Source organism: Sinocyclocheilus rhinocerous, unplaced genomic scaffold, assembly GCF_001515625.1.
Source record: "Sinocyclocheilus rhinocerous isolate Xijiao unplaced genomic scaffold, SAMN03320098_v1.1 scaffold241, whole genome shotgun sequence".
Lineage (NCBI taxonomy): Eukaryota > Metazoa > Chordata > Actinopteri > Cypriniformes > Cyprinidae > Sinocyclocheilus > Sinocyclocheilus rhinocerous.
Genome location: NW_015659312.1, coordinates 418,510 through 433,210, shown reverse-complemented (window position 1 = coordinate 433,210; position 14,701 = coordinate 418,510). Strand labels below are relative to the sequence as shown.

General features: G+C 37.1%; 2 protein-coding genes across 5 annotated transcripts in view; one reads left to right on the top strand and one right to left on the bottom strand.

The window, feature by feature from the left end:
• The first annotated feature begins 524 nt into the window (after window positions 1-524).
• LOC107723519 (COP9 signalosome complex subunit 7a) lies at window positions 525-6,813 on the top strand. The gene is made up of 8 exons (XM_016532187.1): window positions 525-633; window positions 1,361-1,483; window positions 2,548-2,623; window positions 2,881-2,969; window positions 3,154-3,356; window positions 3,470-3,575; window positions 4,719-4,888; window positions 6,481-6,813. Exons 2-8 carry the CDS (start codon window positions 1,361-1,363, stop codon window positions 6,518-6,520), a joined length of 807 nt encoding a protein of 268 aa, XP_016387673.1. The 5' UTR covers window positions 525-633; the 3' UTR covers window positions 6,521-6,813.
• A 1,746-nt stretch (window positions 6,814-8,559) lies between these two features.
• Window positions 8,560-14,701, bottom strand: part of LOC107723412 (uncharacterized) — a 15,710-nt gene continuing 9,568 nt past the window's right edge. For 3 of the 4 annotated variants that reach the window (XM_016532003.1, XM_016532004.1, XM_016532005.1), the window contains 2 exons: window positions 11,355-11,474; window positions 8,560-10,022 (listed from right to left, as the gene is read on the bottom strand). In XM_016532003.1, coding sequence (XP_016387489.1) covers window positions 10,001-10,022; window positions 11,355-11,474 — 142 coding nt within the window. In that variant the 3' untranslated portion in view covers window positions 8,560-10,000. Of the gene's footprint in view, window positions 10,023-11,350; window positions 11,475-14,701 lie in introns of those variants that run through there. The other variant, XM_016532006.1, reaches the window with a different exon arrangement.

Below are 14,701 nucleotides of genomic sequence, written 5' to 3'. Positions count from 1 at the left end.
AAAAGATTTTATGCAATCAAAGTTATGTTGGCTGGTTTTAGGAAGGTTTCAGGCACTTTTAAGCTGGTCAGGCTTGAAAACCGGCTTAAACCAGCTAAGACTAACAAACCATTTAGGTTGGTTTAAGATGGGTACAAGGAGAATTCAATATAAAACGTAATTCAACACAAGATCATGACAGTACACAACAGTTAGGATATTTGTTCCACAACATTTTAAGCTATTCTGTGTCTTTACACAACTCTACAGATACATCAAACTTTTGGACACAGGTGATAGTGATATAAGTTAATAAGGTTAATTACATAAATGTTTTAATCTTTATCTAAATTCATATTGGTTTTGTAAACACATGTAATATAAATGTCATTATTTCTTTCCAAACTTCTTATTATCATCATCATCATCATCACTGGCTTTGATTCATTGAGAAGACTTCCCAAGACACTATAATTCTCATAACCACACGGTGGCGATGCTTATCTGCTCACTCTTGCAATCGCTCTGTGAACACGCCCACCCTTCTACCTCTCCGCCAATCAGAGAGCACATTTTCATGTCGTATCACACTTGCTAACGGAAGTAGCAGTGGCACCACAGTTGACACAAACAACCTCAGTCTTTATAAATAAGGTAAATATACCGCTTTTTCTGCACATTTCACCAGGCGAAATGTGGTCGTACGTTAATATTAAACATTTGAGCGTACTTGGCAAAGTTTGCAACGATGTGTGTTTACGTAAGACCTCAGTTTACTAACGGCAAGGCCTAGCTGCTGGTGTGTTGATGTACTTCATACCGGGTGCTGAACAGACTGACTGGTTTATTCTCTTAAACTGATGTTTATTAGTATTAAACAACACAGAATGCTTTTAGACTCAATTTAACAAAGTATATGTACGGTTAGAATATGGATTCATGTACTAAAATCTAGTAACTGTCGAGGAACACAATTAACACTTTAGTTCACTATAATAAAACATTGTTTTGAGAAGTGTTGTTATTCTACTTGCATTTGGCAGCCTTGTTTTAATCATCATGAAAGTGACTTCATAACTTCGCCCTGATAATGTAGTTATTTTTACCATGAGCCACCTGTCATATAAAATTCTTGCATCAAAGTGTCGTTGAAAGCATATTGCTGTGGATCAACAGCAATTTAACAAGCCCAATGAAGCATGTGTATTGTACATGAGTTACTGAGGCTTTCAAGTACAGATTTAATAAGAACAACTCTTGCATTTAATAGGTCTGAACATAGTACTTTCTATTTATGAAACTTGTTCTTTTGCTTAGAATATCCACCTCATGCTTTCCGAAGCTGGGATCTGGGTTGTTTAAACTCTTTCTCTTCCTTCAGATGGAGGTGGATCAGCTGCTGTCTCTCTCAGGTCCAGCTCTGGCTCAGGCCATCAGCTCTCTGCTGGAAACCCCAGGCCTCTACGTTTTCTCAGACATACTAGAACTGCCCAACGTCCGTGAGGTGAGTTTTTGTACTAAAAAATCTATTTCAGTGCGACTTGGTGACTTTTCATGAATTCTGTGTTAAATGTAATTGTTTTAAATATCAGTGCCTGTGTGTCATATTCAATGTCAAGGCTATTAATCATCTGTTCAAGTGCTGAGCTATTTTGTTTTCTTTTTTTGATGTGCTTCGCCATGGTGTGTGAAACCAAATCCAATTTTTTGTATATCCTATTCAAATCAGATTAGTGTAGTATGCTCTTGAATACTCTTGAAAAGAGTATGCTACACTAATCTAATTTGAATGGCATATACAAAAAAAATCATACACACACACAGGGCATCTGATTAATTTAAGTCTGATCAACATAATTTTTTATGGTTTGAAATCTTTCATATTCAATCTGAACAGTCAGGTTGCAATTCCAAGTTTTTGTTTCCCATTCAGAGCATCCCACATATTTGATGTCAGTATGCATTTACATAGACATTTATATTACAATATACATTAGTTTTATATAAATTACACTTACTTACAATATATATTATACTTTACTTCAGTCTTCAGTGTCACATGATCCTTCAGAAATCATTCTAATATGCTGATTGAGCAGTTGTCCTGCTTCATTGTGGAAAACATGATAATTTTTTTCATGATTCTTTGACTAGAAAGTTCAAAAGAGCATCATTTATTTGAAATAGAATTTATTGCTACTTTATATATGTCTTTACTGTCATTTTGATCATTTTAAAGTGTCCCTGCTGAATAAAAGTAATCATTTCTTTCTTAAAAAAAAACATACTGAATCAATCTTACGTTAACATAACACATCTTTATTATATTATATATTATTATATTGACATTTGCTAGGAGTGCTGTAATAAAACCAATTGGAAAGTCAACAGATGTCATCATCACTGCATTACATGCACGCCACATATTGCACAGAGATCCCAGAGTACTCATGTACCACATCGTCATTTCTACAGAGCCCAGCTTAAGTGTTTACCTGCTAAACACAAAATACTTCAACACTTTGTACACATCAATCTTTGACTGCACTTCACTTTCCCTCTCTCTAGCTGGAGACGGGTCCCCACGCTCCAGTGTACCAGCTTCTCAATCTTTTTGCGTATGGAACCTACTGCGACTATAAAGGTAACCATGACAACAAATGATCTGACCAGATATTGGCCCCCTGAGGCGGCAGGTTCATTCCCTGCTCTGACTCAGAATGAGACTGTATATGCTGCCCTTTGCCTTGCTAAATAAGTTAACTCCTGTGAGGGGGAAGCGGGAGTCTGACCCATGTTCTATTGCAGATTTTACCAGGGCTTTAATGTAATCAGTTGTTTTCCTCCCGGCTGTGCGGATGGTTATAGTGTATGTTAATTTAATGTATGTCTGCCATTTAGAGAGGGCAGCCTCACTTCCTGAACTCACACCCGCCCAGAAGAACAAACTCCGTCACCTGTCAATCATCAGCCTGGCCTCCAATCTAAAGGTAGTGATTCATCCGTTCTCAACTGAGGGTTTATTAGCACTGTTTTTAATGAGTTCCGTTATGATTAGCACCAATATTCTCTTATCAAGCCTTTGTAATATTACTAGGACATTATTTTCAAAATGTAAATTAGAAGTTTCAACTTACCCCAGAGCATAGTAAAAACACCTCTCTCTCTGGATAGTGTCTGCCGTATTCACTACTGCTCCAGCAGTTAGAGCTGAAGAATGTGCGCGAGCTGGAAGACCTGCTGATCGAGGCTGTTTACAGTGACATTATCCATGGGAAACTGGACCAGAGGAACCAGCAGGTCGAGGTAGATTGCAGCATAGGTCGAGACCTGGGCCCCAACGAATTACCCAACATTGCCAACACACTGCAGGAGTGGTAAGCGTGTATTTGTGTTTGTGTCAGGATGCTGCAATGGACTCTGTTGCTGATGTAAAAAGGGAAATGCCTTGCTGGTGGTATTAAATATTCTGTCTGTTTGTGTCTCTCAGGTGTACAGGCTGTGAAGCAGTTCTGTGTGGCATTGAGGAGCAGGTGTCAAGAGCCAATCAGTACAGAGAAAACCAGCTCAAGGTCAAAGTTCAAGTGGAAACAGAGGTTTGTGTGTGAATCTTTATCCATCATAAGTGACGTACAATATTAGATAATTTCAATGATAAAGATTTTGGGTTCATGTGGTTTTGGCATATTTTTTAAAATATCATTTGAAGTTTCAAATTACAAAATGTTTCAAAAGTAAAAAGCAAATAAAAAGTAAACGTACTTTGATATTTTCCATACATTTTGTATACATGTGAGTGTACACATGCAATCATTATATTCAAGGTTTTAAAATGTTTTTCAAGGTTTTTATTTATGAATTTCATGAATCAAGTGATTTAAGTCATTTAAAAATATTAATAAATATAATAAATAACATTACAAATATATTATTAAATATAAACGCTAGAATGTCTCTGTGTATAAGGCAAGGTTAAAAAAAAATGTGATTGATTCAGTCAGTGTGGAAGAACTTGACTTGTCTGGAGAAAGCCAAGTCCTAATCCCAGCTGAACACCTCTGGTGTGACTTTAAATTCAGACCTTGAGCCAAAAACTCATCACCAAACACCAATGACTTGTATATATGCATACAATCATTTTAGACACTTCCAAAACTGGAAATACAATTTTTAAATACATGAATTATGTTTCCATCTTTGTTGCCACCGTTTTGGAAGTTCCTTTTTCTGTTCTAAAGAAGGGGGTGTCCCAATACTTTTGTCCATATGTTTGTACAAGTCATGTATGCAGACCAGTCAAGATCTTCCACACTGACTGAATCAATCTTTTTTTTTTTTAGCCTTGCCTTATACACAGAGGCATTGTTATGTTAGAATAGAAAAGGGTCCTGTTCAAACTATTGGTATAAAATTAGAAGCACACAATTCCCTAGAATATCATTATATGCTTAAACATTAAGATTTGTACTCGTGGAAATTACTAAAGTAGTCAAACCTGTTCATTAGAAGGGAGGGTCCCAATACTTTGGGCAATATAGTGTATGTTTGGTGTGGTAGGGGGCCCAACCTCATATTCTTTCATAGGGCCCAAAATTGCTAGCGGCGCCCCTGTACTGTGTAGTAATATAGCATCTTGAACATGGCCTCTTTTCACTATATGTTTAAAGAGTTCATATTTTATATTTCACTTTGACAACTCCAGGATTTAATGACTGTTTTTTTCTCACCTTTTTATTTAGGTATCAAACCTACAAAAAACCCTCAAGGCAAGTTCTGCTTCCCCATCATCTGGCCCCGCCCCTGCTGGAGCAGCATCCAATCAGGATGCAGACCAGCCAGCTGAGCCAAGAGACCCTGCCTCCTCTCAGGAACCACGGCAACCAGGAAAAAAGAGTTCAAAGGTCAAAGGGTAAGTGAACTGCATTTTAGGGTTTACTGCCTCAGAATCCCCTCTAGTTAGTGTCTATAATGTATTCTGTAATGTACCATAACACTAGAAAGTATCACAGTGGTTTATATTAAAAAAGCCCTGCACAGTTTTTTTGCTATTAAAACTACCAGCCTCACTACACATAAATCATACATCTCAGGGAGTTAATATTTACTAATGGCATTTTTAAGCACATAGAATGTGATTTATGAGTATTTGTGTGCGCTGTTTCGGTGAGCTTATGTACTGCTTCCTGCCTTTAGTTAAGTGTGATGTATAAGAAATCACCCACAGGCTTATAGTCCTAATTAAGCCCCAACGAGTTTAAAATTGTCTCTGTCCTGGTTTGGAAATCTCATGTCAGGATGTGCTCTGGAAAGAGAGGGGCTTTTGATCACCACTGCTTTTTCTTTGTCACTGAAGAATGTCAGTAAAGAAGAAGTATAATTTATTCAAGGCTGATCTGAGTCCAAGGCTTTAAAGGCATCTCAGTGGAGACTCGTCATTAACATTTCAGGACTACTCCTTGTCCATGTGGGAAGTTGCCGCTAATTTTCCAATAATGATTATCAGATTATTAAAATATACATTAAAGGCATGTCCTGGCTAAGATACACATTAAGATCATTCCCTTTTGTGGCATATGAAATTAATTTAGAGTTGCACCTTTTTTAGGCATTCAAAATGAGTGTAAATAGGGCCAGATAATTAAAGGAATAGCTCACTCAAAAATGAAAATTTACTCACCCACAGGCCAATATGTAGTGGAGTTTGTTTTTTCACTGGAACGGATTTGGAGAAATTTAGCATTACATCACTTACTTGCCAATGGATCCTCTACAGTGAATGGATGCCATCAGAATCAGAGGCAAAAAGAATCAGAAAGCTGATAAAAGCATCACAGTAAAGTGATCAATATGACTCCAGTTCATCAGTTGACATCTTGTGAAGTAAAAAGCTGCATGTTTGTAGGAAATAGATCCATCAATAAGGCGTTTTAAATTTAAACTGCAATTTCTGGCCAAAATACCAATTCATAATCCATAATAACACTTCCTCCAGTGAAAAAGTCCATTCCCTGTTGTCAAAATCCATAGACTTTTTGTAGAACTGTTTTGGACCGTTTTCGCTTGTAAAGGGTGCTTGATCTGTGCATATTTCTCTCCTGATTCAGACAAGATGACTTTTTCACTGGAGAAGGCGATATTATGGATAGAGGACTTAAAGTTAAAAACGTCTTAATGATCGATTTGTTTTTTACAAACACAGATTTTTACGTCACAATACATAATCATAATCGTAGATTACTTGTGGATTATTGTGATGCTTTTATCAGCTGTTTTGTGAGCAAGTGATGTAATGCTAAATTTCTCCAAATCTGTTCCAGTGAAAAAACAAACTCATCTACATCTTGGATGGCTTGAGGGTAAGTAAATTCTCTGCAAATTTTCATTTTTGGGTGAACTAATCCATCAGCATTAAATATGCACCATTTATAGCCACAAGGAAAATCACAAAGTATCATTATAATATCAAAATTTCACCTGAACAATTCTTTCTGTATTTTTCAGGCTTCGTGGGAGCGGAAAGATTTGGTCAAAGTCTAATTGATCTTAAGCGCTGAACTCAGTCTTCAGTAACCCACTCACAGACAGACATATTGTGGACTGCTTGCTTGGATAGACAGAAAAACAAAACTTGCCACTTCTCAGACACAAACCATCATCATAATCTAACACAAATACACCTTTTACACAATGCTGGGAAGCGTGTTTATGTACATGTGTGCTGTAAATGTCATTTAATTTGACTCCTACTCCTTTTCCTTTTCGTGTTTGTTTTGTTCGTTATTAAATCTGGATGTAAATTGATGAAGCCAATGAATAAATGATATCCATCTGTCACCCTGTGTAGTCTCTGGCTTTCATGTTTCCTTTTCTCTAATGTTAAGTGCTGCTAAATGTTTCGTCTCAATGGGGGCATGTCTGCTAAGAGGTCATGACATTAATTAGCCACACTTTAATGTCGGAGCCCTGAAATAACATCCTGGTTTCCTCTCTTTCTGTCTCCCTCTCAGCACATACGCTCTTCCCTCCACTGTGTTATGCAAAATGCCCTTTATCCAGCCATTAAGCTTGACTAAAGCAATGTTTCTCTCTCTGTCCTGCATAATGGTCTGTAATGGTAGCGATTAACTTGTGGTAGCCACTCAAAAATGAGGAGAACAATAAAAAGCAGAGAGCAATGATCTACTTTTACATTAACCCCTGCCTCCTCTCTCTTTCTGTCTGTAGAAATCCTTCCACCTCAAAATCCATGATCCTTTTTACGCACACACCCTCTTCTGTGTCTCTATAAATAGTGGTGTTAATTTCAGTCGGTGTGAAATTAACTGTTCTCGGTCTCTCAGCTCTGAGCAGATGGGAGCTGTGAACTTTTGCTGCTTACATACAGCGTGTGTGCGTCTGAAGTGAACGTGTGAAGTGTCTTTGTGTCCTGGTGTTTTGTTGCTGTGCAATGGCTAATGAGTGTTCGTGGTGTCCCTTTGGCCTGGCTGTTTGGCGTGCGTGATTGTGTGACTCACTGTCATATAGGCAGTCCTTTCAAACACCACACCAAAAAAAAAACACGTTTTAAAACACCAGAGATGGCTTTTTATTGACTTAATAGAACACTGAATCACATTTTTAAGGCAGTGCTACATAAATGATGTGAAACCTCTAAACATATCTCACATGGTGTAGCTTCTTGTGCATGATGTGAAAAATTAAGAGAGAATTCAATCTGCTGTGCCCATAAACTATAATGGCACATTAGTTTGTTTTTCCCCTCTCTGTTGTAATTTTTTTTTCACTTCATGAGTTACATGGTTATTTGAGAGGGGCTGATTATGATTTCCTTGGAAAATACAGCTTATAGCAGAATTTCTTCTGGTTTAAAGTGAATATATAAAATTTATCTTAATATATGTTCTTGGTCATATTGTGAACAATTCATCATTATTTCAAAGAAAAAAAGTTTGTCTTTGAATTAAATGTAAATAAAATGTACAAACTTGCTTTTCCTCAAATTTCCATTTACAAAGACAGACCACACAGTCTATAGAGTGGAAGTAAAAATCCCATCCTGTTTCTCCGTAGGAGAATTCATTTTTAATGATAATTTATAGACTATCAAAGACAGACCTACTGAGAGCTACAAGGTTGTTAATCCATGGTATGTGTTTCTTTTGAAGCACTCAGCCTGCATTATTAAGATTTTTTTTTTTTTTAATCATGTTCAACAGCGGAATTTTTTTTACCTATGATCTTTACGCCTCCAATAATCAGAGAATCGTGATAAGCAAATAGTGCCAAAAAATACTTTACCACCTGCACATTCCCATGAATCACTGCACATAATAGAAAAACATAATAGTCAGTCTCCCTACACTCTTAAATGACTTAAATATTTGTATAATATGCATATTTTGCCATAAATGTAAAATATATTGTTTTTATATATAATCAACATCTTTAAATCAATAGTTTTATATTTCAACATCATTAAGAATTCAACCATGTCATTTGCAATGCATCATGGGAGTGTAGGTCTTTCCTTCATCAAAGCCGTTAAGTACACAGTCTTGCACCTTTGTCTTTTTATCCGATTTTTTTACTTTTTTGCTTCAAATGAAAGTTTGCAATGTTGTGATTCAGTTGGTTGATTTGGTTCATGGCTTATAACTCTTAAAGACTTTATTTTAAATCCCTATGGGGAAAAAAGAATGGGAAAATTACTTCCGAAATCAAGCCCGCTGATAAAGTAGGCGGACACTGTTGCACTGTATTGGATAACGTTAACCCCTGATTAGCCAATTAGCTATCCACGCACTGATTTTGCAAATTTGCATTCAGTCTGACTCCATTCTGAAAAAGAACGCCAGTTTTTCACAATTGTCCTTTAGAACGTCCTTCCTTAATTTTTCCTGTTGAATATCCTCTTTTATTATCAAATTAGTCAAAATACAGAAGTAAACACTGACGGCACAACTGACTTCAGGACAGATTTAAAAATGTTTCTATCGTCTAAAAACCCAAACCCTCCTGATAGTTGTGGTTCATAAACAAGAAACCCCAAGCTGCCTCGCTAGCCATGGGTTTTTAGCATTGCGATAGATCAAACAAACTTGTGTGGCATGTTTTTTTAATTGCTTATCATCAAACTAAATATGCCATGGAAGCGCCAAGCTTATTTTTCAGTATGTGTTCACACATGTCCTTAATTGTGCTTTCCATAAACTCAACATGAAAACATCACACACATCGACCACTGTGGTGAGTGCTAGCTTTCTGCTAACCAAAAAAGACCCCCGAGAAGAGCTATATGGCCATGATTTAGAAGTATAACACTAATAAGAACCATAACAACACACTTGGAATAGAATTACGTAAATTTCACGAACACCTCAACAGATGTTGAGCCAGATTTACGAAAACGTTCGTCAGATAATTAGTGTAAATTATAAGGTAACACTGCAGAGGTGTTTCCAGATATCTGTTTATATTAGCTGACGTCATTGCAGTCCACTGTTGCCATGGGACACGGAGCCATATGAAACAAAACACTATAAACAAATGATGTGAATTATATTTAACTTCAAAATAACTCAAAATAACATTCATTAAGCTCAAATAAATGCTACACAAAGTGTGATAAAGGCAGCGGTGGGCAGCTGTAACTTTGTATGCATGAGATGCAAGCATGTCACGCCGGTTACTAAATTAATGACTACATACATCACAGCTTATTCCAGGATCAGAAGCTAATGATTGTTTTTATGGTAGAGGACTTAGCATTCCCAGAGCCCTTCTGAATGGCTGCGTTGAGCTAATTAGATTAATACTGTAAAAACGACACTGGAAGAGCCACTGGACCACTAAACCTCACAGTCTCCATCAGAGTGTCCAAACAGAAGTATTTATCCATATATGTCTATATACATGTTATGTACATTCGGATGGCTTGCCCACGTGTTCACACCAACGGCCACCCCAAAGTCTGTGTCATGCCGGCGGGATTTGATTATCATGCTCGGAAACAGTCAGCTCTTCAAAGATTGACCACTGGTATCCTGCAGTGTGGGGTAAAGAGATGAAGAAAGAGACAGCAAATTAAATTAATAAGAGTCTCACTCTATTATCGAGTGTGAGATTAATTCTGAAATGCACAGAGCAGCAGGAAGTGGGTCGGATTTCATGAATGGCATGCTTTCTTTCACTCTCTCCTCGTCTCTCCTGTTGAAATATTCACAACAATTGAGGAAAAAACCTCCACAACAACGCCTAACTGGCTGTTTCGTATTGCAAGTCATTACCACTGATCTAACAACACTAACATACTCATTTACACACCATTTTCACAGACATGTGAAATCAGCCATACATACAGGGTATCTGCATTTTTACATTTAAATAGATATTACATTCATTAATAGAACACATTTTCATTGACTGCATATTTTTTAAAGATTCTGACCAATTTTGTAACAAAACAAAGATAAAAATATAATATTTTAGTCATTAAGTAATGAGGTCTAAACCACATCAACACATTCAACTGAATGAATAGTAATCACTAAAATACTTTTTTTTTTCAAATGAACAGGTATATTTTGCATCACTAAATGAGTTAATGGAAAAATAATAATGTAATATTGCTATTAATTTAATAATTAATTTACTAATTAATTATTTTATAAATATAATAACATTTTAAATTGTATTTATTTACATAGGTATATCTAACAATATCTGCAGGAACTAAAATACAGTAAAAATGCAAGTTCAAATAGTTAGGCCTGTTTTCCATATATTTTCCATTCAGTGAGTTCATGAAGGAATAATAAATGAATTTTTTTAATCTGTTTGTTTGTTTGTTTATGGGAACTAAAATACAGTAAAAATCAAGTTCAAACAGTTAGGCCACTTACAGTTTTTCACTGAATGAATGACATTTTTAATCTTAATATTTATTTTATGTTGTTATAATAATTTAATCTTGATATTATAATTTTATTTATGCAACAATGTATTAGTACATAATACACAGCAATTTTACCTAGCCTATATACATACACATTTTAATTCTTAGTCTTTCCTTAAACAAATTAACAACATTCAGAACTTCTTCTGTGCTATTTAGAATACTTTTTGACTTTTTAAAAAGGATCCACAGACACCCTGACATGATTTTAAACGAACAAATTAAATCAGTCATTTAGTATAGGCCCTAGTTGTGTTTATTTATTTGTTAGGAACATGTTCTTTTATTTATGTTGTTCCCTTTGACGGTGTCTGGTTTACCAGTCTTGTTATCTCTGGCTTTTCCTCTTTCACACACACACACACACACACACAAATCCAGTCTTGGCACCCTGTCCCACAGGCTTACACACACACGCTACCTCTCTCTGTCGGGGAAGGATGGAGTGCTGTGCAGTGTCTGCCTGCTGTCCTCCTGAGCTATGGACCGAGAGACAGCAAGGGAGAGAGGCGGAGAGCGCTGAGAGAGACTGCGGTCGTAACTGAATGAAAGAGAGAGAGAGAAATTAGGAACGAAGTGAACGAAAAGACACTGAAGAAGGTGAGAAAGAGACATGAAAAGAGAGATTAAAGAGTATAAGGGGAATGAAGGCAAACACTTCAGAGACACTGACGGGAAGTTCATTCACTCACTGGCTTAATTTCATAGACAGCCTTCAACGAGAAAAAAAACAGCGGGGGAAATAAATCGCGCGAAAGTGAGAGAGAGACGCTGAAATTATCAGTTAAAATCATATTTGTCGTCCAGCAACCATGAGGAAGACAAAGTGTCGCAGACACCGTGTGACGTCCCATGTAATATTAATACCCCACACACCACACGCACTTATCTTCAGTGACTCAGGAGTGAGTTCACTCTATACCTCTGCTCTGATGGGATGACGGACGGAGGGCTGGGGGTTGTAAAATGAGTGCGAGGTGGGTGTCTGTCAAGGCAAGTGTGTGAAATACAGAGATTAATTGCGGAGATGTAGCTTGCGTATGCAATAAAACCGCCCTCGGCTCGCTCAGATGAACGTCGGTCTGATCTTCTACGTGAGCTGCGGCCTCACATTAACATAAACCTGTCAGGAGTTCGCGATATGACGGTTTTAAGCCTCTCTATCGATTTTACAAACAAGCTCACAAACATTCCCATAATGTCTGATTTGTAGTAACTTTACCTGCACTATTGCTTTGCCGCAGCATAAAAAGGATGTGATTGGCTGAAGCAATCCGAATCTGATGAGAAAACAATTACGAGTTGGCGATTTCGTATATGAATTTGTGATTCCCAAAGAAACATTTCTTTTTTAGAATGTAAGATTGAAGGTCCACCCTGGCTTGAAGCCAAAAACGTGCCCGCCTTCATGCTGGCCTGTGTACTGTCTGTAATTTTAGTCAACACAGTTTGCTGATGTCTGCGCACATAATGGCGCGTGTGTGTAATTTGGGCGCTTGAAAATAACATTTAAATGCGTCTATCCACACTAACGGTCAATAGAGTACACTTTAAAAGGCTTGCATGCTCAGTTGTGTACGAGATGGAGTGAATCGTGGAAAACTAAGTACAACCTGGGCCTAAAACCTAACTGCTTAGTTGGATAGTGTTTGCGAACACATGCGGTCGACTCATGCGCACTAGAAATTTTCTAGTGTCCAATGTCTGCGCTATTTCTCTCCAGAGGTTATTAGCAATAAAATGTCTTAAATTAGAGTTGCTGGTATCTCTTAAAGGGTTAGTTTACCCAAAAATGAAAATTCTGTCATTAATTACTCACCCTCATGTCGTTCTAAACCCATAAGACCTCCGTTCATCTTCGGAACACAAATTAAGATATTTTTGATGAATTTTGAGAACTCTCTGACCCTCCCATAGACAGCAATGTAATTACCACAATCAAGGTCCAGAAACGTATCCACTGAATGTAAACAGTGTATGCTATTCTGTGTCATCCGCTGGTGCGGCTGACACAAAATAGCATAAGTTGTTTACATTCAGTGGATATTCTCCAAAATGGCACCAGGGTGACGTGGAGGAGACAAATTGTTGAATAAAGTCGTTATTTTAGTTTTCTTTGCGTACAAAAAGTATTCTCATAGCTTCGTAAAATTATGGTTGAACCCCTGATGTCACATGGATTATTTTACCAACCTCCTTGCTACGTTTCTGGACCTTGATCGTTTTAATTACATTGCTGTCTATGGGAGGGTCAGAGAGCTCTTAAAATTCTCCAAAAATATCTTAATTTGTGTTCTGAAGATGAACGGAGGTCTTACGGGTTTAGAACGACTTGAGGGAGTAATTAATGAGAGAATTTTCATTTTTGGGTGAACTAACCCTTTAACCCTCACACGCAAGCACTTGTCATGGCTCTTGTTGTTGTTCTGTCTCTGGGGTTTCTTTATCGACTGTGAAACAACATCTTGTGGACAAACAAGTGCAAAAACATTGAAGACACATGTGCGAGCTGAGCGTGGTTAGAAAAATCGGGCTTCACACGTAGGCTATATGTGTAGCTATGTTGATGACATATAGAATGTATGTATTATTTTGATGACAAAATTTATGTCACAGCGCACAATGCATATCCTAGGGCTCCAGAGTCAGACTGCGACTAAAACGGTAGCATTTGCGACCAAAAATATTAATTTGCGAGTGAAGTTTTTGCTGAGGTCGCCACTGGCGACTATATTTACATGTTATAACTTAAAAATTTGCATGTAATGCCCTTTTTTCCTGATTGTTTTGCGATCACATCTTTTGTTACGTTCACGTATTAAACTGAGACGAAGTGTGCGCATCAAAGTTTTAGTGGAAAAAATAGTTTCAAACAGTCCTCATCTCTGACGCACACCTGCTAAACGCAGCTCAGTTGTGCAGCGCGAGAGAGATAGAAATGACGGAGACGTGCGAAGTGAAAGTGCAGAAAACAGCGTCTATTTCGTGCACAACTTGAACAAACTACAACAGGTAAAGCTGTCAGCTGTGCGGATATTGGCAATATCGTTAACAATTCTCGTTTATAATCATTAATATGGCTTCTTAACAAGATCTTATCTATGCTGTGTTCTGTTAATGCGTGAACTTCATATTATTTGAAGCGCACTTGCCGTCCAGTAATCGCAAAAAGCTTTGTTACTTTTTAATTAAAAAAAGTATCAGCTTTAAAATGATTCCAAATTCATAACGAAATTTAAACAATAAATACAGTTTTGTTTTTTGGCGCTCTTTAATGCGGCTGGCGCGTTCGCTTTAGCGCCTCAGTTCAAGCGGCAAGTGAACCCATTTAATCTTTCTCTTTACTACTATAGTACATAATAAACACGAATTAACATCAAAAGGTAGGCTATTTTATAAGAGAGCCTACAGTACAACTTACTGAAATGTCTCATGTAAAAGCTCAATCAGTGTGTCAAACTGAGGAAAACGGTTAAAGCTTGTAAACATTGCAACGCAATAATACATTTACCTCAGAATAACCATTCGGTGTCCATAAGCTCATCAGTCAGCTAGAAAAATAAGCATTTTGCTATATTTATGCGCTATTGCATATTAATATTTTTTACTTAACCTGTTGTCTACATGATTCAACTCCTATAAAATTGCATTTTACTAATTAAGAAAAACAGACTGAAAGTGTGAAAGACATACACTCTTAAAAATAAAGGTGCTTAAAAGGTTCTTCACAGAACCATTTTTGGTTCCACAAAGAACCATTCAGTCAAA